The 22259-nt window shown below is 42.6% G+C and overlaps 1 protein-coding gene across 1 annotated transcript in view; it reads left to right on the plus strand.

The window, feature by feature from the left end:
• The window catches only part of mycbp2 (MYC binding protein 2), a 50096-nt gene that overhangs the window by 16208 nt on the left and 11629 nt on the right, over positions 1-22259 (plus strand). The window contains exons 17-53 of the mRNA XM_068745927.1: positions 310-396; positions 745-849; positions 2194-2313; positions 2463-2544; positions 2994-3111; positions 3296-3654; positions 3818-3990; positions 4992-5117; positions 5358-5485; positions 6004-6095; positions 6236-6370; positions 6515-6598; positions 6692-6788; positions 6875-7067; positions 7234-7508; positions 7877-8098; positions 8241-8432; positions 9331-9537; positions 9630-9767; positions 9921-10099; positions 10182-10324; positions 10429-10529; positions 10608-10826; positions 10944-11166; positions 12010-12128; positions 12329-12416; positions 12506-12555; positions 12647-12819; positions 13280-13424; positions 13509-13715; positions 14015-14070; positions 14160-14275; positions 14485-14582; positions 14974-15090; positions 15617-15757; positions 18859-18991; positions 19069-19194. Of these exons, the coding sequence (XP_068602028.1) occupies positions 310-396; positions 745-849; positions 2194-2313; positions 2463-2544; positions 2994-3111; positions 3296-3654; positions 3818-3990; positions 4992-5117; positions 5358-5485; positions 6004-6095; positions 6236-6370; positions 6515-6598; positions 6692-6788; positions 6875-7067; positions 7234-7508; positions 7877-8098; positions 8241-8432; positions 9331-9537; positions 9630-9767; positions 9921-10099; positions 10182-10324; positions 10429-10529; positions 10608-10826; positions 10944-11166; positions 12010-12128; positions 12329-12416; positions 12506-12555; positions 12647-12819; positions 13280-13424; positions 13509-13715; positions 14015-14070; positions 14160-14275; positions 14485-14582; positions 14974-15090; positions 15617-15757; positions 18859-18991; positions 19069-19194 (5367 nt within the window). The remainder of the gene's footprint in view (positions 1-309; positions 397-744; positions 850-2193; positions 2314-2462; positions 2545-2993; positions 3112-3295; positions 3655-3817; positions 3991-4991; positions 5118-5357; positions 5486-6003; positions 6096-6235; positions 6371-6514; positions 6599-6691; positions 6789-6874; positions 7068-7233; positions 7509-7876; positions 8099-8240; positions 8433-9330; positions 9538-9629; positions 9768-9920; positions 10100-10181; positions 10325-10428; positions 10530-10607; positions 10827-10943; positions 11167-12009; positions 12129-12328; positions 12417-12505; positions 12556-12646; positions 12820-13279; positions 13425-13508; positions 13716-14014; positions 14071-14159; positions 14276-14484; positions 14583-14973; positions 15091-15616; positions 15758-18858; positions 18992-19068; positions 19195-22259) is intronic.

Below are 22259 nucleotides of genomic sequence, written 5' to 3' on the forward strand. Positions count from 1 at the left end.
GAATGGAGGAATGTCTTGAGCAGAGACGGGATAAATTGACTGATATTCATGTGTTCCTCCCCAACCGAGCTGTCAGCCGCTGCTTGTCTGTTGCATTTGCTCGTATACTTGTACTCACTCATTCTAGTGTTGTTCAGAGTCATTGCTTCACCGTCATGTCTCTCCATCATTCATTGACATGTGCCTTGTTTTGTTTTGCCCTGCTCCGCCTCCTCTTCTCTTCATCCTGCATCCTGTCTGGCCTGCCTGTACCTGGGTGGGGGGGGGGGCTTCTTGTGTTTTCAGCTGTGCCTGTCCCTCCCCCTCCAGGAGTGAACATCGAGGAACACATTCAGATCCGTCAGGAGGAGAAACGTCAGAGGATCAATCGCCGTCACAGACTGGAAGAGGGCAGAGGTATGGATCGCTGCGAAACAGGAAGGGGACACGGACTGTGTGGCATCTTTCTTTTTTTCTTTCTTCAGTTTGTGAAGTTCAGAAAACTACGATAGAAACTCCTCACACTCCACAGGAGGTGGTTTCTCAACAGGCTGAGGCTGCACACAGTGCGCCCGGCCCTTTTTTAGTCTTCAGTAACATTCATGTGCTGCGTGAGCTTGAGTGCTGAGCCTTTGTGACTGCCCCCTTGCGTGTGTCGTATTGGTTATTTTTTTTAACGTGTGTGCATTGTGGTGTCGTATTACCATGTTTTCTTTCCCATTTGTGAGCATTGTGCATGCATGTGAAAATGTCTTTCTCCCTCAGGCCCTCTTGTTTTTCCTGGTCCCATTTTTATGAACCAGCGTGAGCAGGCCCTAGCCAGAATAAGACCCCTTCAGGCACTAAGGCATAAACGGGACAAGCTCAAAGGTACTACGGTCTTCTCTAACTTAAAAGGGTGCGGAGACACCCCTTTTGACTTGCCTCCCAATCTGGATGTCCCGACCACCTCCTCTCTCACTCTCTGGAGGCAGGCTTCCGAAGAGGGGAAACGTTCTAACGTGAGGGAAATGACTGAACGCTTTAGGCCGGGGTCAAAGGCCGACATTATTTTTAATTTAAGGTAGATTAATTAATGGAATACTGAGGTTCACAGTTCCAGTTCTCTGGGTTAAATGTCTACTCTGCATAATGCCGTTCTTGACACCCGGATACAAATCAATATCCTTGTCTGACTGGATTTACCGTCACTCCCATAGAAGCCTATTTGTCGCATGTCGGAACAATCTATAGCTTCACAAGCAAATGAAAGAATTCGGCACTAGCAGAGCAAGCTTTGACGCAAAGCAAGCTGTCAAAAGTGTTACGGACGGAAGAAAGCAACGCTGTTAGTTTGAGAACATGCACGCTGAGGCACCTCATGGAAATGGGTTAGAAGTCACTCCTCGACATCTCAATGTCTACAAATGTGGCATGACGTAAATGTTTGTTGGCACTTGGCCATCAGACTAATGATTCTACATGATTATTGCCTGGAGTTGCTTTTCTGACACTTTCACCTAATGAATTGACCCGGCTTCCTCCTTAATGTCGATTGACTGAGCTGGTTCTACATCACCGAAGACCTTTCTTTTTGTGAGACAAGGTTATTTGGGTCCCTATCTTCATTATTTTGCCCTTCTGTGGGAGAATGGGTGCTTTTAATCCAACAATATTGGTGTTTTTGCCCATTTCATCTCAGCTTCTCTTCCTCCCTCATGAATGTTTGGGCTCTGAGCCAATGTATGTGATGTTCAAGTACTGAAAATGTATGTGAGGCATGTGGCTGGCCTCAGATTCAGAGGTAAACCACAATCAGCTGGATTGTATCGGCCTTAATATGTCCTGCAATGCATGATTCTCTCCCCCACGTGTTTCACTCACACAACTCCTGCAACCTCTTACACAGGGCTCAGGGTATACCAGGATATCCTCTTTCCCAATGGACACCAATGTATATTAAAAAGAAAATCACATCCTAAAGAAGCATTCTGTCTGATGGGACTGGTTGCCAAAAGCCCCTCTGACCTCTGTCATAGACGTTGTTCCTTCATTTTTGGCACGCTTCCCCCCCCCCCCCCCAGGAAGAAGCTGTTTTATTTCGAATCCTCCCTTTTCTCTTCAGCTATCTTCCAGGACTCAATGGAGACGCCCCACCACTGCAGTCTACCTCTGAATGTATTCTCTCTACCTGTTCTTTTCTCAAATGTGCTGACTTGAATGTTTGCCTCACAGATGGTAGCAGCGAGCGAGGAGAGAAGGATGCCAGTAAAATCACCACCTACCCCCCAGGGACAGTGAGATTTGACTGTGAATTGCGAGCTGTGCAGGTCAGCTGTGGTTTTCATCACTCGGGTAGGTTATTTTTCCTGATGTCAGTCAGCAGGAAATATTTGTCGACATATATTTTTTTTAAACCTCTAGCAAGAATGCCTGAACTTAGCTGAAAGAAAATGAAAAGAAAAAAAAAAACGTGAGTTTTTTTTTCTGGTTTTGCTTTGCAGTTGTGTTGATGGAGAATGGCGACGTCTACACTTTTGGTTATGGGCAACATGGGCAGCTTGGACACGGAGACGTCAACTCCAGGTGCTGCCCGAATGGGGAAAATGAAACCGTCTTTTCTTGTCACTTACACCTTAAACTTCAAATGTGTGGGATTCAGGTGTAGACGTGTAATCTAATAATAAATATATGATCAAAATATTTCAAAACATGACAATATGTAATATGAGTAATAATTTGACCCAAGAGTCTTTGTTCTTTTTTTTTTACTGCAGTAGCCTCCAACTAGCCAAATACTGGATAAAGACAGCCTTTTACATTTTTAAAATTTTTAGTCCATTAGATGGCAAGAATTTCTTCATATTGGACCTTTAGCTATTGTAGCTGTCTTGCACCACATTACCTGTAACTGACTAGGAAGGGGTAATGCCACGTTCTTTATTATTGGATGTATATTTGGGAAATCGTTCCCGCTTCCATTGAAGCCCAGTTGTTTTAGTAAGTGGATTTCTTTTTTTTTTTTACCTTTTTAGGGGTTCTCCGACTCTGGTGCAGGCTCTTCCGGATCCTAGCGTACAGGTGACGGCAGGCAGTAACCACACAGCTGTGCTCCTCATGGATGGGCAAGTGTTTACATTTGGCAGCTTCTCGGTAAGAAAACAGAATCCTTGACACAATGTGCAACAATCTGCGTCTTCTTTTTTTTTTTTTCAAGGCTGTAGAATTCCTCTGAAATATTAAATGTTTTAGACAAACTGTTTTGATGCCAGTACAGCGCCTTGATCATTTTCACAATAAACGTCTCTAGAGTTATTGCATATCTGCTTGTTTTCAGAAAGGGCAGCTTGGTCGCCCCATCTTAGACATGCCCTACTGGAATGCAAAGCCATCTCCCATGCCCAACATCGGTGCCAAATACGGGCGAAAGGCTACCTGGATCGGTGCCAGTGGGGACCAAACATTCCTGCGGATCGATGAGGCTCTTATCAACTCCCATGTCCTAGCTACTTCAGAGATCTTCGCCAGCAAGCACATTATTGGTCTTGTGCCCTCCTCTGTGTCTGAGCCAGCTCCATTTAAATGTTTGCTTATCAACAAAATGGATGGAAGCTGTAGGACCTTCAATGACTCTGAGCAAGAGGATCTGCAGGGATTTGGTCTTTGTCTGGACCCTGTGTATGACGTCATATGGAGGTCAGTATAAGGATTACACAGACAACAACATTGTCAAACTTGTACATTATGTGTCCTAAATTCATTTGAAACAACCTACAGATAAACTTAACTTGTCAATTAGTGTGTTTTTGTTTTTTTAGCTAGAACTATGTCATCCCTGTGACCTTCTGTGTGCTTTTAGGTTCCTGCCAGCCTCAAGCGAGATGCTGTGCTACAATGCAGTCATAGCTGATACAAGGATGCCCTGTGCTACGGATCTGCAGGCCCGCTGCAGCATCCTTAGTCCAGAGCTTGCATTGCCTTCAGGTTCCCATACCACCACTACCCGCTCTCACGGAGCCCTGCACATTCTTGGTAATTCTCTGCGTCATGCATACAGCAAAGTGGCTTTGGTCAAATGGAATTTTTATGACTTAGTGTCTTATAGATATGTGCATGAATACGACAACACAAATAATGCTTGGCGAGGAGATCGAATGTTTCTTTAAAGCTGATGTTGGCAGCGTCTGAATGCCACATTTGTGATGTGGCTATAGTCGAGGCATTGCAGCTCCATCTCATTCACCTTTTTATGGATCTTTGCTAGCTCATCATTCTGGACACAATTTGAAAAATGTTCATTGATTTCTTATTTTAAAATTTCTTTCATCAATTCTAAATCTTTTTGCTTGCTATAACGTTCCTGATGACATTTTTCTCTTTGTTTGTGACAGTGATGTGTAGTCAGGGGAGGCAGGTTAGGCTGTGCGTCACCTGCCAGCGTGCAAAAAAAATATATATAATTGAAAATATAAATGAAGTAGTTATATTTATCCAGTGACGTGTAAGAAAACACATTTTCCACAGTTTTTAATTAAAATCGCTGAGCTAGCTGTAATTTACTCTGTTTAAAACTGAAGGGAGATAAGGAAAAAAAGTTATCCATGCTTTTGTTCAGAAAGAGCAGCGCATGAAGTCCATTTATAATTAGATATAAAGGCATATGTTGTAATTGTTTTTTTTTTTACCATTTGTGTGTTTAAATAATAAATAATGTGGATACGAGATTTTTAACATAACCTATTAAAATGCCAATCAAATGGTGTGTAAGCTACTCTTTAGGGTTCATAAATTTGACAATCTGATTGTGATGAAGTCTGTACTTCGCCAGACATGAACCTCAACGTACGTCACTGGTCTGTGCCATAATGAGACCCTACAAAAAATAATAATCTAGTAGTTCATCTCATCTTCATGTCATCATGGCTCATCAGTTCTCTTTCAGTTGTTACGATAATTCTCTTAGAACATTTCAAACTTATCATGAAGTGTTTGAGAGGCATACTTAGGGTAACTATACTGTATTATCCACTTAGGCTGCCTGGATACGCTGGCAGCCATGCAGGAGCTGAAGATGGGTGTAGCCAGTGCAGAGGAAGAAACTCAGGCAGTGATGAAAGTCTACTCCAAGGAGGACTACAGTGTGGTTAACCGCTTTGAGAGTAAGTGGGTTCTCTCAAGGATCTGTTTCAAATGATTGATGAAGTTACTGGAAGCTACATTTGGCTTTTATGTGTTTATCACTTGGAATTATGTAGAGCTAGGCATTTTATTTTCTGAGTTAAAACTCTAAATATTTGAGAGATACGTTTGAATTAAAATCCTGTTTAAAGAAACAACCCCAGTGGGTAATAGTCGTGTGTGTGCATTGCATCTTTTTGATCCTGTGTGTGATGTTACAGGTCATGGCGGTGGCTGGGGCTACTCGGCCCACTCTGTGGAGGCCATCCGCTTCTGTGCTGACGCCGACATCCTGTTGGGAGGGCTGGGCTTGTTCGGTGGACGAGGGGAGTACACTGCTAAGATCAAGGTCTGGAGTCCTCTCACACTTTTTATTATGCCCCTCTTTGGGGTCGCACATTCACAGAAGTTTAGGACATCTCACACAGGCTTTGTAGCGACCTTGGAGGTGCGTGTCATGTAGTTACGTTCTTATTACCTCTGCTGAGGAGGGTATGTTGGTATATTTTCAGTTTTTTTTTTTTAATTACCAGGAAACATTTTATTTTGTACCACAAAGTTGATTTCAAGTTTTTCTCACCCACAGCTGTATTTTTTAGAACGGATTTGCTTTTTTTTTTATAGCTAGGACTGACACTGTAGTCTTCAGCATATGCAGCTGCAAGATGTTTACACAGATATGTTAAAGTGGTTGTCTTTTGAAATAATACTTAGTTTTATGGTGAAAATGTTACAAAATATGTCACAAAACCTAAAGAGCAAGTAAAGGGCAAAATTGGTGAATAATTGCATTTTGCATTTGGGCCACTGAAGACGATACAATCGATGGATTCACTGTTTACATTCCTCTGTCTTAAATCTGTGCAGCTTTTTGAGCTGGGTCCTGACGGAGGCGACCACGAGACAGACGGTGATCTGTTGGCTGAGACCGATGTTCTGGCCTATGACTGTGCTGCAAGGTACAGTTTATGAATTACTGTACCGGTACTTTTATTTGCCTTTGGTTCTCCCAACTATTACATGAGAAGAAGTTGTGGAATGATTTGATCTCTTTGTAATTATTTGTGTTGGCTTCTTTTTTTTTTTTTTTTATCTGTAGGGAGAAGTACGCCATGATGTTTGATGAGCCCGTGCTGCTGCAGCTCGGCTGGTGGTATGTAGCGTGGGCTCGAGTGTCCGGTCCCAGCAGTGACTGCGGCTCTCACGGACAGGCCACCATCACTACAGATGATGGGTAAAACTGAGTCACGACATAGATAATAACCATGGATTTAAGAATTAGTAATATGTCTTTTAGGTTTCCTATTATTTGGTCATTTTTCGACAGTATCGGTCGCAATCAATTAATTGTTTTTTTTTTGTCACATTTTATTTGAAGGGTGGTTTATCAGTTCAAGAGTTCTAAGAAGTCAAACAACGGTACGGATGTTAATGCGGGCCAAATACCACAGCTGCTGTACAGGTGAGTGACATTCCTCCCATTTTGCCTATTTTATTTTAGTTTGTTGCGTTATGATTGTTACATGACATTTATTTTTTTGTAATTTAACATTAGGCTTCCTTCAAATGATGGCAATGCATCTAAAGGGAAACCGCAGACCAGTGAACCGGTCCACATCCTTAAACGATCATTTGCTCGTACAGTCTCAGTGGTGAGAACTTAATTCTTAATCGCACACCTTGACCTTGTGTTTTTATTTGTTGGTTTTACCGTATGATTTCCTCTGTCTCTTTGTAGGAGTGTTTTGAGTCTCTGCTGAGCATCCTTCACTGGAGCTGGACCACCCTTGTTTTAGGTGTGGAGGAGCTGCGGGGGCTGAAAGGCTTCCAGTACACAGCCACCCTTCTGGACCTGGAGAGACTGCGCTTTGTTGGCACTTGCTGCCTCCGCCTACTAAGAGTCTACATTTGTGAGATTTTCCCAATTGCTGGTAGGAGTATAAGAGATTCAAGAGAATTCTGGCATATTCTTTGAAAAGGAAAGCCTTGCAAATATAATAGCAGTTACTACTATTTTACCTTTCCAGTCTGTGGCCTAGATATGAGTGAAACCAAGACTATAACGACTTTGTACACTTTGTATTTCTTTCTTTCTAGCTAGCACCAAAGCTGTGGTGGACGAGTCGAGCAAGCTGGCAGAGTGCGTAGGAAAGACGCGCAGCTTGCTGAAGAAGATCCTGTCAGAAGGCACGGACAACTGCCTGACCAAGCTGGACAACGACCCCCAGGGCTACTTGTCCCAGCCTTTAACCTTGCTGGAAGCCGTCCTGCAGGAATGCCACAACACCTTCACTGCCTGCTTCCACTCGTTCTACCCAACCCCAGCTCTGCAGTGGGCCTGCCTCTGTGACTTGCTCAACTGCCTGGACCAGGTGAAGGATGGAAGGCCTTGGTTTTTTTCTACTTAAATTATTTATACGTTAGTGTAGGTTAGGGAAGAGTTATCCCTATCAGAAGTTGTCAATTTTACCATGTAGCAGTCTTCAACCCAATTCCATTCAATTTCAAATAACAGAAAACTAAGAGACAAACTAAAGAGCCTCAAAATAAGTGAATGTCATTTTCCTGACAGTTGATTTATTAGTGATTCCTAAAATACAGCAGTTAGATATATTTTCTTTCAATTTATCCTTCCTTAAAATGTGTTCAGGTTTTAACACCTTAGCCCTTAATTACATTTATTTCTTTTTCTTTAATGAAAACTGAAAAAGTCCTGATTTGTGTTGATCCCGTCTGTTAGGACATTGCTGAAGCCAATTTCCGAACATCTAGCAGTCGTCTGCTGGCGGCTGTGATGTCAGCTTTGTGCAACACCTCAGTCAAGCTGACTTCCATCCTGCCCATAGCGTATGACGGGGAAGTGCTGTTGCGTTCACTTGTCAAGCAAGTCAGCACAGAGAACGACTCTGCCCTTGCTCACCGCTTCCCCCTGCTGGTGGCTCATATGGAGAAACTGAGTCATGTGAGTATCTTCATCTTAAAATTGTAGCCTTACTTACCCAGTCACGGAGAACAAGTTAATTTATCTTTACATCCTCAATTAAATTTCAGAAAATCTGAAATTGAATTTTTAAAAAAATCTTATTTTAATTTCACTCCTTTAGACTGAGGAGAACCTGATGGGCATGACCAGTTTTCGGGAGGTACTGGAGAAGATGCTGGTGATTGTCGTTCTGCCGGTGAGAAAGAGTTTGAGGAAGGAGGTGGAGCTCTTTTCTCCACATTTGGTGTCCAACACCTGTGGTCTGCTGGCCTCCATCGTCTCAGAACTCACCGCATCCGCCCTGGGCTCTGAGGTGAGTTAGCACGCAGGCGTCCACATAAATAAACACGTAACACATAATATTTGGCCTCAAGGCCATTTTCAAGTTAAAAAACCTGTAATGTTAGTTGTATTTTGACTAAAGACACACTTAACCCTGAAACTTTCTTGAGTAGTATAGTCATGTGTGAGCGGAGTGAGGGGCAGTGGACCGAACATACAGCCCTGAGTGGCTCCTGAGCTCAGTGTGATGGTACATGACGTCTTGATGCCAACACCACACCGTCTGGCCTTTCTGAGAAAGAAAAATCCAAGATCCATTTGCAGAGAGAGATGGAACAGATTCATCTAGTTTCCATTTTTTCTTATGGGAAATATAACTTTGGTTTTCAAACAGTATTAAGGAATGAATTATGTTCGACAACCGACGTTCCACTGTATTAAACAATTGCTTTTTAAAGCAAAGTAAACCCAGTCATTGTTGTTGCCATAGTGACTGTTACTGGGCGGCAACCAACATCTACATCACTGTTATCCCCTGTCTGTCGTCATGGAAACGGCTCTCCCTCCCCTGCGAACCTGGTTGGGGTCTGATGTTGTGTCTGTCTCTGTATAACCATCACGCTGATATAAATAGTCACAGGTGGTGTTTTATTAAAACATCAAAGAGTTTATTTCGGGCAATGCAATTTTTGGAAGTTTTTTGTTTTCTATTTTTATCCAAATGAGACATTTCTCTGCTCATGAAATCCACTGCTTGCACAGATATGTTTGAGATGATTGGATTTGTTTTGTAGAACATGTTTTTTTTTGTCATTATTTTTCTGTAGAATCTTTTTTCTGTACAGTATTCTTTCTCAAACATGCCAGACAACCCTCTGTTGTAATGTGATATGTTTGACTACATCCCTTATTATGTCCTTGTTCATTAGGTTGATGGGCTGAACTCACTCCACTCTGTGAAAGCATCTCCAAACCGTTTCACCAAAACAAGCCAGGGCCGGAGTTGGAACACGGGCAATGGCTCCCCGGATGCTATCTGTCTGACGGTGGACAAGCCCGGTGTTGTTCTGGTGGGTGTCTGCGTCTACGGAGGAGGGGGCATCCATGAGTACGAACTAGAAGTGCTTGCAGATGATGTAAGTGGATTACATTATATTTAATCTATTGGCAGATGTGACTTGATTAGTGAAGTCTTGTTTTGAATACTTTTTTCCCCCTGATATTCCAGGCACAGACTGAACACACGGGGGATTCTGCACATTCTCACAGATGGACATCCCTGGAGCTGGTGAAGGGGACCTACAGCACTGATGATTCTCCCAGTGATATTGCTGAGATTCGCCTGGACAAGGCTGTACCACTCAAAGTATGCAGGATCTAGATAAAATAATACATGCAAGTGATTTGCTGTTGAGATACTCAGGCTTTTTTGTTGTCGCCTTTATTTTCCTTATACATTTGTGTGCTGGTTTTTATTAATAGGTGTCATCTTACTGAGATGAAATTCTTGTGTTGGCAGGAGGGGGTAAAGTATGCCGTCCGATTACGGAACTATGGCAGCCGGACGGCTAATGGAGACGGAGGAATGACCACGGTGCAGTGCTCTGATGGCGTGTCCTTCACCTTCAGCACTTGCAGTTTGAGTAGCAATGGGACCAACCAGACCAGAGGCCAGATCCCACAGATCCTATACTACCGGTACACAACAAGCCAGCGCTTGATAACAGCTCGCGTCTCAACGCTTGCTTTTTCTGACTTGTCTTTTTTCCAATGTGTGCAGGAGCGAGTACGATGGCGATCTCCAGTCTCAGCTGCTGAGTAAAGCCAATGAGGAGGACAAGAACTGCAGCAGAGCACTGTCTGTGGTCAGTGCCGTGGTCAGAGCTGCGAAGGACCTACTTCACAGAGCTTTTGCCGTTGATGGTAAATAAGAAATCTTTTTATACATTGTAAAACCATATTGGTAAATCCTATGGATTTGCTTGGATTGTATTTTGATTACATGTGTAACTGGGTGTATTTTTCAGTGGATGATATTCCAGAGCTGCTTAGCTCTTCCAGTCTGTTCTCAATGCTCCTGCCTCTCATCCTGGCCTACATCGGCCCTGTGGCTGCGTCTGTGCCTAAGGTAAGTGGCAAAGCCCTTTGTCTGGACTTATTCTGTTGATATGGCATTGAGGTAAAAGGTCTCGTCTTCCTTTTCCAGGCGGCCGTTGAGGTATTTGTACTTGTTCAGGAGCTGTTACCAGCTGTGTCCGCCCTCAACCAAAAATATGCCCCACCCACCTTCAATCCCAACCAGTCAACAGACAGCACGACTGGCAACCAGCCTGAGCAGGGCCTATCTGCTTGTACCACTTCAAACCACTACTCGGTAATAGAGAGTGACCACCCTTACAAACAAGCTGGTGTCACGCAGTCCAAGGTAACGTGTCCTTTGGCTGGCTAACTATTTGGCATATAAAATACACATGAAAAAGATAAAGGAAGAAATGTAATTTGAATCCAGACTAAATCATGCTCTGTCCCATATATTTTTCAGATATCATTTCCAGACTGTGTCCGCTGGACCACCATTGAATTTGATTCACAGTGTGGCACTGCACAGCCGGAAGATGTTCTGCGCCTGCTCATCCCCAGCCGCACCCTCCACCTGTCCAGCCTGGGGGGCAAACCTTTGGTCCACGACACCATCAACACCTGGACTGAGCTGAAGAAGTTCTCTGGTTCCACGGGCTGGCCAACCACTGTCCAGGTGCTGCCAGGTAAGCGAGAATTCAACAGTCTTTTCGTGGACAAGAGATTTGTAGATTTAGATGAGTCGCTCTATTTTAGTTAAGTACCAGAAAAGGTAGGTTCCCTAGAATTTCTAAAGTAGCAGTTTGATTTTTCAAGTCTTGAAGTGATTATAATCATGCAGTGTCCAGCCACAGGTGTGATACACATTTTATTTTATAGTTTCTGCTTTCTAGTATAGAGAATTTAATACTTTAAGAGCATTTCTGGCTGTTGTATAATAAGCTAAAGACGTTGCACTTCATATATATTTGATTATATCAGCTGTTTGACGTGCGAAAACTTGGTTTACGCAATTTAACAAAATAAATAAAAACATTTACATGTTTAATGGTTAAACATGTAAATGTATTTATTTATTACTTTTGCTAATACCTTTACACACATAAATTTGTTACTCAAATTTAGGATAAATTGCATTCTTCATCTTTATATGAGATGTTGCTTTTATTGGGCGTGTGAGAACATATTAAAAGTTTTCTAGGGGTGCAAGGCATAAAACAAAAAAGGTTGGAAACCCCTGGTCTAAGTGTAATTACAAAAAGTAGCTTTTTTATTCATGCAAGGTGTTTGGTAAACACTTAGCGAATGATAAATGTTTACCCATTTTAGTATTAGCACCGTGCATGTGTAAGGACACAAATTCAATAAGTCATCACCAGAACGCCATCACCACAAATGGATGCTGAATAGCGTGACTCGAGGAGCAGACAGAAATGTACACGGATTCTGTAATTTGCCAGTACATTAATATGTTCTGATATTTCTTGCAATAATTATCATCATCTTTTTTTTGTCATCCTTGCTCTTAGGAAATGAAGTTCTCTTCTCACTGGAAACTGCCTCAGATTACGTTAAAGATGAGAAAGCGTGTTTTTACGGCTTCAAATGTGTGGCCGTGGGATACGAGTTCAACCCCGGTCCTGATGAGGTAGAGCGCAGTCGTGCATTCTGTCGCATAGTCTTCCGTCTATCTCTTTGAGCGGCGTTTGTTTTGTGAAACTTGATTTCAGGACTGCGCTGCATGCTGTGTAGTTCAAATTCAAGTTTTGTGCATGGGTCCAGTCATAAGAAATGTTACATGTTACAATAAAAATGCTTCCTGACAACAAAGCATTATGGGCATTTCAGGGTCTCATCATGCTTGAGAAAGAGTTGGCCTACCTGGGCAGCGTGTGTGCTGCAGCTCTGATGAAGAAAGACCTGGCCCTCCCTATAGGTATGGATAAAAACGTTACGTGTAACTAATTAAAATGATGTATGATCTTCAGTTAAGTGTTCACCTTTTGTCATTTTTTTTAATTTGAGGTAATGAATTAGAGGAGGATCTTGAGATTCTGGAGGAAGCTTCTCTCCAGGTAAACCATCCGTTTTTGTTCAGAAGTACTTGCTTGAGAATGATTCTGTTCCCTCCTTTTCTAATTTCTGATTTTCTTTGACTTTACTCAGGTGTGTAAATCCCACTCTGGAATCCTGGGGAAGGGCCTGGCCTTGTCTCACTCCCCCACCATACTGGAAGCCCTGGAGGGAAACCTGCCCCTGCACCTCCAAACTAATGAGCACTCCTTTCTTGAGGACTTCATCACCTGTGTACAGACGTCAAGCGGAGGACGTCTTGCCAGGTAAATGCTCGAGACGTCCGCTCCTGTGAACAGATTTTTCATATAGAGTTACCTGATGGGAGCAAAGTATTAAATGTCTTTATTTGAAATACAGTAATACCTTGACATGAGTATAATTCATTCCTGGACCGAGCTCGTAACTCGACTCACTCGTATGTCAAATACATTTTTCTCATATAAAATAACTGAAAACAATTTAATCTGTTCCGGCTGTCGAAAAACACCCAAATCAACGCTAATAATGATGAAAAAAACTAGATAGATACACACACAATGATATAATACAGTATTACTGTAATATAAAGGTGGTGGTTTATGGTGATTATGAGATTAACTTTGAAACAGACGATAGCGCTAAGGGCGGTGAGCCATGCGCTGGAAAAGTCCTACCTTACCCCTGCAGTTTAAGATTCCCTCATCATTAGACATAATTCACTCTCATTTCATTTCATTCACGCAGGTGGCTCCAGCCCGACTCTTATGCGGACCCTCAGAAGACATCCCTGATCCTTAACAAAGACGACATACGCTGTGGGTGGCCGGCCACCGTGGTCGTACAGACCAAAGACCAGTATGGAGATGTGGTGCATGTTCCCAACATGAAGGTCAGAATATTCTTTCTGATAAGAGCAGAAGTTTTCAACATTCCTCCAGTGCAACAGTTGTAAGACTCGGTCCTTGTTCTCCAGGTGGAGGTGAAAGCGGTTCCTGTTTCACAGAAGAAGTCGGTGCAGCCTGAAAATGTGAAGAAGCTGCAGCGACTTCCTGGAAGCTCCTCGCCTTTGTCCTCTGGCCCTGACCTAACCTTCGGAGGTTTACCAGCCCCCAAGCTGGAAGCCACCTATGAGCCCATGATTGTGAAAGAGGCTCGATACATTGCTATTACCATGATGAAGGCCAGTCTTTTTTTAACTCTCTTATTAAAACTCTCTCACTAGATCACCTGGTTACAATTTTGAAGGATGTTGTTGTCATTTTCAGATTTGTTGTCCACTAATGTGTAACCTAGACGGAAAATGCATAGTATATATCAGTACATGTCGTTTTTGTCAGAAACAACCAGACATTTTTACCAAAGGGGCCATCAAGTTGGTTACCTTTAGAATTTTTAATATGTAAATAAATTTGTAATAAACTGTAACGGTTGAGTTTTTTTTATTGTTACCTTCATATTTATACACCTTGACTATTTTAGGCATATGAAAACTACTCATTTGAAGAGCTGCGCTTTGCTTCACCCACCCCAAAGAGGTAAGTCGAGTATTGTAGAAACCAAACAGCTTTTTTGGGTGAGTTGCAACCTACTTGATTGATCAACCCCCCCCCCCTCCCCACCTTAGACCCAGTGAGAACATGTTGATTCGTGCCAACACTGATGGAACCTACAGTGCTAACTGGACTCCAGGAGCAGTTGGCCTCTACACAATCCATGTTACCATTGATGGCATTGAAATAGGTACGTCAGTGTCAAGTATTTACCCCACAGTGAATCGAGGGTAAATCCATTACCCCACAAAATGACATAGCATAAAGTGATTTTTGACCTAAGTTGTTTTATACTATGAACAGTGATTAATGGATACTTTAAAAACTCAAAGACCTTGAGAAAGCAAGGGCAATCGCTATCTTTTAAAATGTGCGTGTTTTTTTTTTTTTTTTTTTTAGATGCCGGTTTGGAGGTTGAAGTAAAAGACCCCCCCAAAGGCATGATACCGCCTGGCACACAGATGGTCAAACCTAAGGCTGAACCTCAGCCTAGCAAGGTGAGGTTTTTTAATTTTTATTATTATATGGAAGACATTTTAAGAATCATATGCATTTTTGTTTCAAATTAAATGTTTATTCTAAAAGCTAACCTAAGCAATGTTGGGATTTGAACTGTATTGTGAAGTGATAGATAGTATTGTACCTTCTTGCTGAGATTGCACTGATTTTACACCATAGTTCAGCTTTTACTGTAAACAGTCTCTCCAGTACAAGATGATGGGAGTGATGGAAGGAATTGAGAAATGTTCCTCATAGACAGAGAAGAGGGCTTTATGTGGATCAAATAGCCACTTGTCCTGCTTTCTCTTTCTCCTCCTGATGCCTTCTTATCGCTCTCTATGCTTTGCTGCTGCTCAACAATCTCCATCTCCCTTCTGCTTCTCTCAGGTCCGCAAATTTGTGTCGAAGGACAGTGCAGGCCTGCGAGTGCGTAGTCACCCCTCCCTGCAGAGTGAACAGATAGGCACAGTGCACGTTAATGGCAATATCACTTTCATTGATGAGGTAATTGATCCTAGACTCGGGAAAATTACATTCCAGTTAGATTATGGCACTATGCTGTATAGTTATACTATTTGCAATAATTTCACTATATTTACTTGTTACTTCTTTAAATTGATCATATTAAAATTTTAAGTTTCTTGATCTTTTAAATGTTTGTCTTGATACATGTTTTTCAGTACTGTAGTTTTGAGTCATCCGATTACTTTTATGCATTGTCTGTTAGTACTGTTACTACCTCTTGAAATGAAAACTACAGTAATTATTATTTTACCACATACTCTTACAAAGCACTTTGAGGCTTCAGGAAAGGCCTGATCTCAATCATGATGCCACCCAAAGGAATCAAAAAAATGTAAACTGCAATTCAAATCATTTATTGATGTCCTACCTGCACGCTGCTGGAACCTTCATTCACTGTCTTCTAATTGACTTTGGAACTTTCCTGCAGCCTCACAAGTGTCTGAGGGGTACCGTTTCCATAGTAACAGGACAGCGTGGCGCCGCTCTGTTACTTGTTTTCCCGTAGATCCACAATGATGATGGTGTTTGGCTGAGGCTCAATGATGAAACAGTAAAGAAGTATGTTCCCAGTATGAATGGGTACACTGAAGCCTGGTGCCTCTCCTTTAACCAGCACCTGGGTAGGAGCCTACTGATCCCAGCTGACGTAAGTGGGCGGCCTGCTGAGCAGTATGTCTGCGTGGAATAATGCAAGAGCCTCCTGCGCTGTTCATTTGTGGGATTGCTCAAGAAATGTTGTCTAACTATAATGGTCTTTAAAGGACTTCAGTGTTTGGCACACTCTCCCCACAACGCACTTCATCAGCATCTAACCTGCTGGGCTGTTCTCTTGCATGAAATGTCTATTTAAGCAAAACTGAGTTTGAAACACTGCCAAAAGCAACAGCGGCTGGGGAGCAGTGTCATTCCAGTCTGTGCTGTTTACCTTTCTTTTCTCATTCTCACACCGCAAGCATGTAAAAGTAACATTTTGCTCCATGCCATAAAAACCACCATATTATACAGATTTAGATTGTGACGCAGCATAGCTCAGAAGTATCTGAACAAGCAGATGTTAAATAATCGGTGGTTTCCTGTCATGAAGCAATCGCTGCTCCACAGAATGTTTCACTGGGACATTGTAGCTCTGTCGCGCTACAATTCCACCTTCGCATCGGTTTTCTTGAAGTGCCCGGAAGCTTCCGTAGAAGGTCTCTGTCGGAACAGCATGACATACCACACGATCAAAGTGGGGAATTTTTTTGGAAGTTTCTCCTTGGCCATGGATTAAAAAAAAGAAAAAAAAAAAAAGGGCTCAGCATTGGAGTGTCGGGATCTTTCAGTTCTTTGTCTTCCCCTGAAACTTGGTTTATTTTGCAATTTTTTTTAAATGTTACACTTATTGTCAAGTGTTCAAACATTTTCCAGGCTTTACGCATATTTGTGGCTCCTCGTGGCCCTTTTCATAGTAGCGCGCCAAGATTTAACTCTCTGACAAATCCTCACCTCCTCTCCTCCTCAAATATTCTCTGATGCTGGAAATTCCAAGGGAGCTCAGCCGAAATATATTGTTGTTCTTCCAAAAAAATACGTGAGCGTCTCCCCCCATCCTGTTTTCTCTCTTCTCTTCAGTCATTTACTGTTTCTTGACTCTCACAATCTTGCTCAGAATGTCTTTAACGCTAGCCAAGGAGTCAGGGATGATATCGGCTTTTTGTCGTGGACTCCTTTAACTATATTCCCGCCAGAGGTGAGTAGTCTAAGGGATAAATCATTTCACTGCCCCCCCATAGCTTATCATCTATCTGTTACCTCTGCTCGTCTTCTTGAACCCCTTTGTGACTTTGTATTTTTCAAACAATATCATATTATAGGATGGCCATAAGACATGAACGCATGGTTTAGTCTGATTTTCGACGTACAGTCGGTATGTTAGCGGCTCCTGTCCCGTAGACTCGGCGATCACATTCTGCAGTTTTACTCTTTCACTACTACCTTGCATGGGATTGAAGACACTAATGCCCCAACTGTTGCATGAGGTTTTGAGGCGTGTGATGTGCATATATAAATAGTCCTGCATCCTCATGTGTAAAAGCATGCATCCCTTCACACTATTGAAATACCTTTACTATTGTCTATTGGTCTTTAAACTGCATAACTACAATTTCAAATGGAGGTTGATTCCTGTTTTATTCCCTAGGAGTACTTCAGTGAAACTTTCCAAATGTATTTATTTACACTACATTCATTTCTAACCTGAACAATCAGGCATTGATTATCGCATACTCACTTACCGGTACTACTTCTGATGGTGGATGTTTGTTTAGGTTTTCAGTTGCGTGTCTTTTGATAACTCGGGAATTGTTAAACAAGACTATTGGAATGTCTTCCAATCGAGTCTCAAGCTTGTTCGACAGAGTCCTGTTTTATAGTGTCCTGATCTTTTCTGTTTAAAGAAGATCAATCTCGACATACGTTGTAGGGAATGCTTATTTGGTTAAACCTAATTTTGTTCGTGAAATTACCATAGCATGATGTTGTTGTTGTTGTTATTTGGGTTCTAATCCACATTTGCACCGCTTGCAGGAGGTCAGGGGCCAATCGGAGGAGAACACAAAGGAGGTGAGCAGCTGCCCTTCCCATGAGCCTCCCATTCTGGTGCAGAACAGGGCAGGGCAGGGCGGCGGCCCGGGGCTTTATAAGGTAGTGAAGACCGGCCCCTCTGGTCACAACATCAGAAGCTGCCCAAACCTTAGGGGTATCCCCATTGGAATGTTAGTACTTGGCAACAAAGTCAAGGCCATAGGCGAGGTACGCACTCACCCCAAATAATGCAATGTGTTTTCTGTGGCAGGGTTCAAGTACATAAAGTTTAAGTAATGTAATAGTTGCAGAAGATATATTCTGGCCTCCATTCTCAGAAATGAAAGCTCCCTCTTTGTTTCCAGACTGAACTGATTTTGAATGTAATGTCTCTTTCTAATGGGGAATACATCAAGTTCTTCCGGGTGTGTGTGTGTGTGTGTGTGTTCTTTATCTTTCCACTCACTGAGGTGCCAGCTCCTGTGGCTGCAACATTCTCGCACGCTTCCTGACTTCCTTACATTCAGCTTTAAAACCCTTTACAGTTTCAGGGTGTCGTATTCAGCGGCTCCAAGGCTTCTCAGTGGAAGTCTGAGCCTTTCTTTGCCTTGTCTGCATCGTCCCTGCATTGTTAACGATCTTCTACTAACTGTCTTTGGCGTGTCGATAAGTGGACCCCCCCCCCCCCCCCCTCTCTGGATACGACCTGTCATTGGTTGCTGTGGTGTGTCATGCTGTTTCAATAGCTTCCTCTCTGAGCCTGTACTGGGATGCCTTGTCTGGATCTGACAGGTGCAGCCTGCAAATACTAATACTTCCATCTATGTCTGTTTTCCGAGAAAGGGAAAGGGAAATGAGGGGAAAACAACCTCACGCATTTACCTTTCAATAAGCTGCCTCTTTGTAATAGTATGTTTTTCTTTCCTTTACGTTACCTCAGTTTTGTCCGACAGTGTCTGCTGATGCAACAAAATCAAGCTCGTATGATCTGCTGCCGTTTATTTTATAGATGTCAATCACATGGATTGTATATTTGCATGCTACTGATTTACTATGGTAGAATTTGGTTTTGTTTTCGCATTAATAATGGACGGGCTGATATGAAAATGTTGACAGGTTTTGGAGTGTGTGCAGCCGGTGTTCTTTGTGTGGTGAGTGTGGATAAAGAGTGTCGTGTGTCGCTAGGTGGTCAACTCAGAGGGGACCTGGGTACAGCTGGATAGGAACAGTGTAGTGGAGTTCTGTGAGAGTGATGAGGGAGAAGCCTGGTCGCTGGCCAGAGACCACGGTGGAAACCAGTACCTTCGTCACGATGATGGTGAGACGTGTTCCACGAGGAAAAAATGTAAACCTCGAATGTGATATTTAATGGGATAACGTTGAATTTGTTCTCAGAACAAGCACTGCTGGAGCATGGTGCCCAGACTCCACCGCCCAGCCCTTTCTCTGTGCAGGCCTTCAACAAAGCTGCAGCCTCCAATGGAGCTCAGGGATTTGACTATGGCATCTCCAACAACAAAGGTTAGACCGGGTTGAGTTTGTTTCAAGAGACAATGCCCAACATTCTTTTGATGTATGCTGAATCTGAAAATCGATATTCCTTGACTGCTGAGTGTTTTTGATTTTTCACCATTGAGAGAACGATCACTGACGTTTATCTCGGCTCTGACCTTTCCCCCGGTTTATTTTTAAACGGATCATCTCCCCGCGTCGGACTCTGACCCGTCATCATTTATCTCTAAACATATTAACATATTTTATATGTGTAATTAAATCGTGTCTAACTTCTCCTTTATCCAAAACGACTGAATTTCACTCGACATCTACAATTTTCATCGTCCACGGGGTATATCTGACGCAGCATGCTTCAGAATTGCAGATTCTGTCCATCCGCTTTTATTTGTGCTCGCTGTCCTTTCAGTCTACTGTTATTTCATGCCTAACATCTCTGCAGTGTCAGTCAGTGTGCACGGACATGCGCTCATTCATCGTTTTCCATTTAGCTGTGGATACCCTGGGCAGGTTGTAACACCCACAACTGGGCCCATGTGTGACCTCACCCTTTAATCCCTTAGTCTCTTAAGAAGCATTCATCTTTTGCACGGTCAGTGTTTTAGTTGAATATTGAACATCTCACCTTAATTAACTACTTGAAGTTTACCCACAACAAAAATTGACTTGATGAAGATTCACCAGCAATACAGAACTCGACATTTTTATACATAAATGAATGACGCAGAATGCGGCAGTTTTGGAGTATAGCGGTCCGCATTTTAACAGAATTCTTTTGAGGAATCGATTCAGCCCAAATTTGAATCATCAAATGGAAACGTTTGGATCAGTAGTGATGGATCCATCATGCTGTGAGACGGTATCAGAAATAGATCGCATCCAACCTGGTCAGCTTTAGAATCTCAAAATCTCAATAGCGGTCTTTCCATTCCTGGCTCACGATCCGTCCCAGTCACACGTTTGTTGCGTTCTGGGAGATGACTGAGTGACATGCAGTCATCCTCGCCACCTTTTGAAAACCTCAAACCGTAGCATAAGCTGTAGTTTCCCCCCCGTCCTCTGTCTCCATGTTTGCAGGTGACCGGTTGAGTGCCATTCTGAATTCCATTCAGTCTGGGCCTTTCCTCTCAGCAACTCCCTCCTCCGTATTTGAACAAGCCGCCCAACCTCCCTCCACCTCCTCCTCCTCCTCCTCCTCCTCTTCTTCCTCCCTTGTCCACAGCCCGTTTGTGTTCGGAAAATCCCCCTCCCAACTGTCTCAGCCACAACCACAGCTTCTGAGTAAGTCTGTCTTGCTTTCTGACAGTGCTTGCTTGTGTGGATGTTGAGCCTTTTCCTCCTCGCTTTGTGCTTTTCTGATCTGTTCTATATTTGTTGTCTCTGGTGGGTTCGCGTGAGATGGCCAGGAGTGGTGTGACACGATACAGTACAGTTTGTACCAAATGTACAACATATGCCCCGGCCAGATATCCTCAACAAGGCATGTCGTCTGGTATTTAATATCTGGATTTTGCTTCTAAAGAAGATCCAATAAGAACAAAGAGATATTCTATTTCCAGGTTTTTTCACTTGTTTTTGAAAACGTGAGACTTCAAGCCCTAAAGTCTGACAGTCTTCTCCTCTTGATTGTTATTTCTCTTCACTTGTTCTATTTTTATTTATCAGCATTTCTTTTTGTGAAGGCTTTAACAGTAGTTGACTCACAGCAGGTTTGGCGATCATTAAATAACAAGCGGACATTTTTCTAACCTGGTTAAGCAGCTATGTGGTTATAATTAATTATATTAAGTTATATTACAAATAATGAGCCGGCTCGGTCTGTGGCTGCTCCCCTGGACTCTATCGAGGTGGTGGGGGGAGAGGAGGGCTCTGTGCAAGCTGTCCGACATCATGGAAAACACCTCCCACCCTTCCGTAGATCCTTTGTTCCGTCTGTAATGCTGCACTGCAACCTGCCTGTCCCTGGAATCATGGCTGATGCGTTTAATATTTACACTTTTGGAAGTTTACACTGTCCTAAAGTTTTTATTTTTCCCTGCACTTTAGTTGTACAGAGTGTGGATAATATATAATGGACATGTGACGGTGAACTTTCCCCCCCCCCCGAAGGATCAATCAACTTTATCTTGGCTTATAATACACAAACCTATTCCACGGGGTGTAATTTGCATTGCTTATTTGTAATGACTCAATCAATTCGGTTGTGCATCTGTTGTGTGTGCAGGAGGATGCGCCTCTGAATGCTCGTGTGTTTGAAATTAAATGTGCTGCTATTTCTTTTTTAACTCTTGAACTTGAATGTGTACGTTTGTTAACGATACTGGGCCAAAATGGCAGCTTTTTTCAGAAGCACTTTTTTCTTTCATGTCGAGCCTGGGAAGTGTCCCAGAGGAATTTCTTTTTTTTGCATAAATGAATAGTTTTTAAACTCATTTTACCGTACGAGTAACGATTACATCTCACAATCACTCTGGGTCACTTGCATTAATTCATTTTCATTTTGAACTTGAATAGATATATATGGATATACTTTGGAATTTGGCTTTTTTACATTTTCCAATCTCCAATTGTTTTGCCATGAAACCCAAATTGTTACATTTTTAATTGGTCTTTTTTCTAAATCCCAGCTGACTGATTGAGGCACGCCAAAATTTATGTAAGAGAAGTGGAGACAAAAATTTTGATTATAATAAAGAGCACAAATCAAAAAGTAATCGTGTACAGCTCCTAGAGCTGAAATTTCTCTTTTTCTCTACTTCTGTTTCTCCATGTTTTTTCCCACTACTCTAACATGTTGTCCTTTTCAAGTTCTTGACTTCAGGCCATTGCACCTTGATGCTTTCTGTCCATCTCTCTGTGGTGCCCCCCTTGCATTTCATGCCTTGCTCCTACCTGCTCCTCTGTTGTCTGCTGTAGATGGTTCATCACGCAGCCTTGCTTCTGGTGAGCGTGTGCACAAAAGCAGCGTGTCCGTGGCTGGGCATGGCACTGCTCTGTCATCTGTTGCTCTCAGGCAAAAGGGTGCGTAATCATATCGCTAAAGTAGAACATTACCGTATTTCAAAACGATAAGT

This window comes from Brachionichthys hirsutus, chromosome 12 (genome assembly GCF_040956055.1).
Source record: "Brachionichthys hirsutus isolate HB-005 chromosome 12, CSIRO-AGI_Bhir_v1, whole genome shotgun sequence".
Classification (NCBI taxonomy): domain Eukaryota; kingdom Metazoa; phylum Chordata; class Actinopteri; order Lophiiformes; family Brachionichthyidae; genus Brachionichthys; species Brachionichthys hirsutus.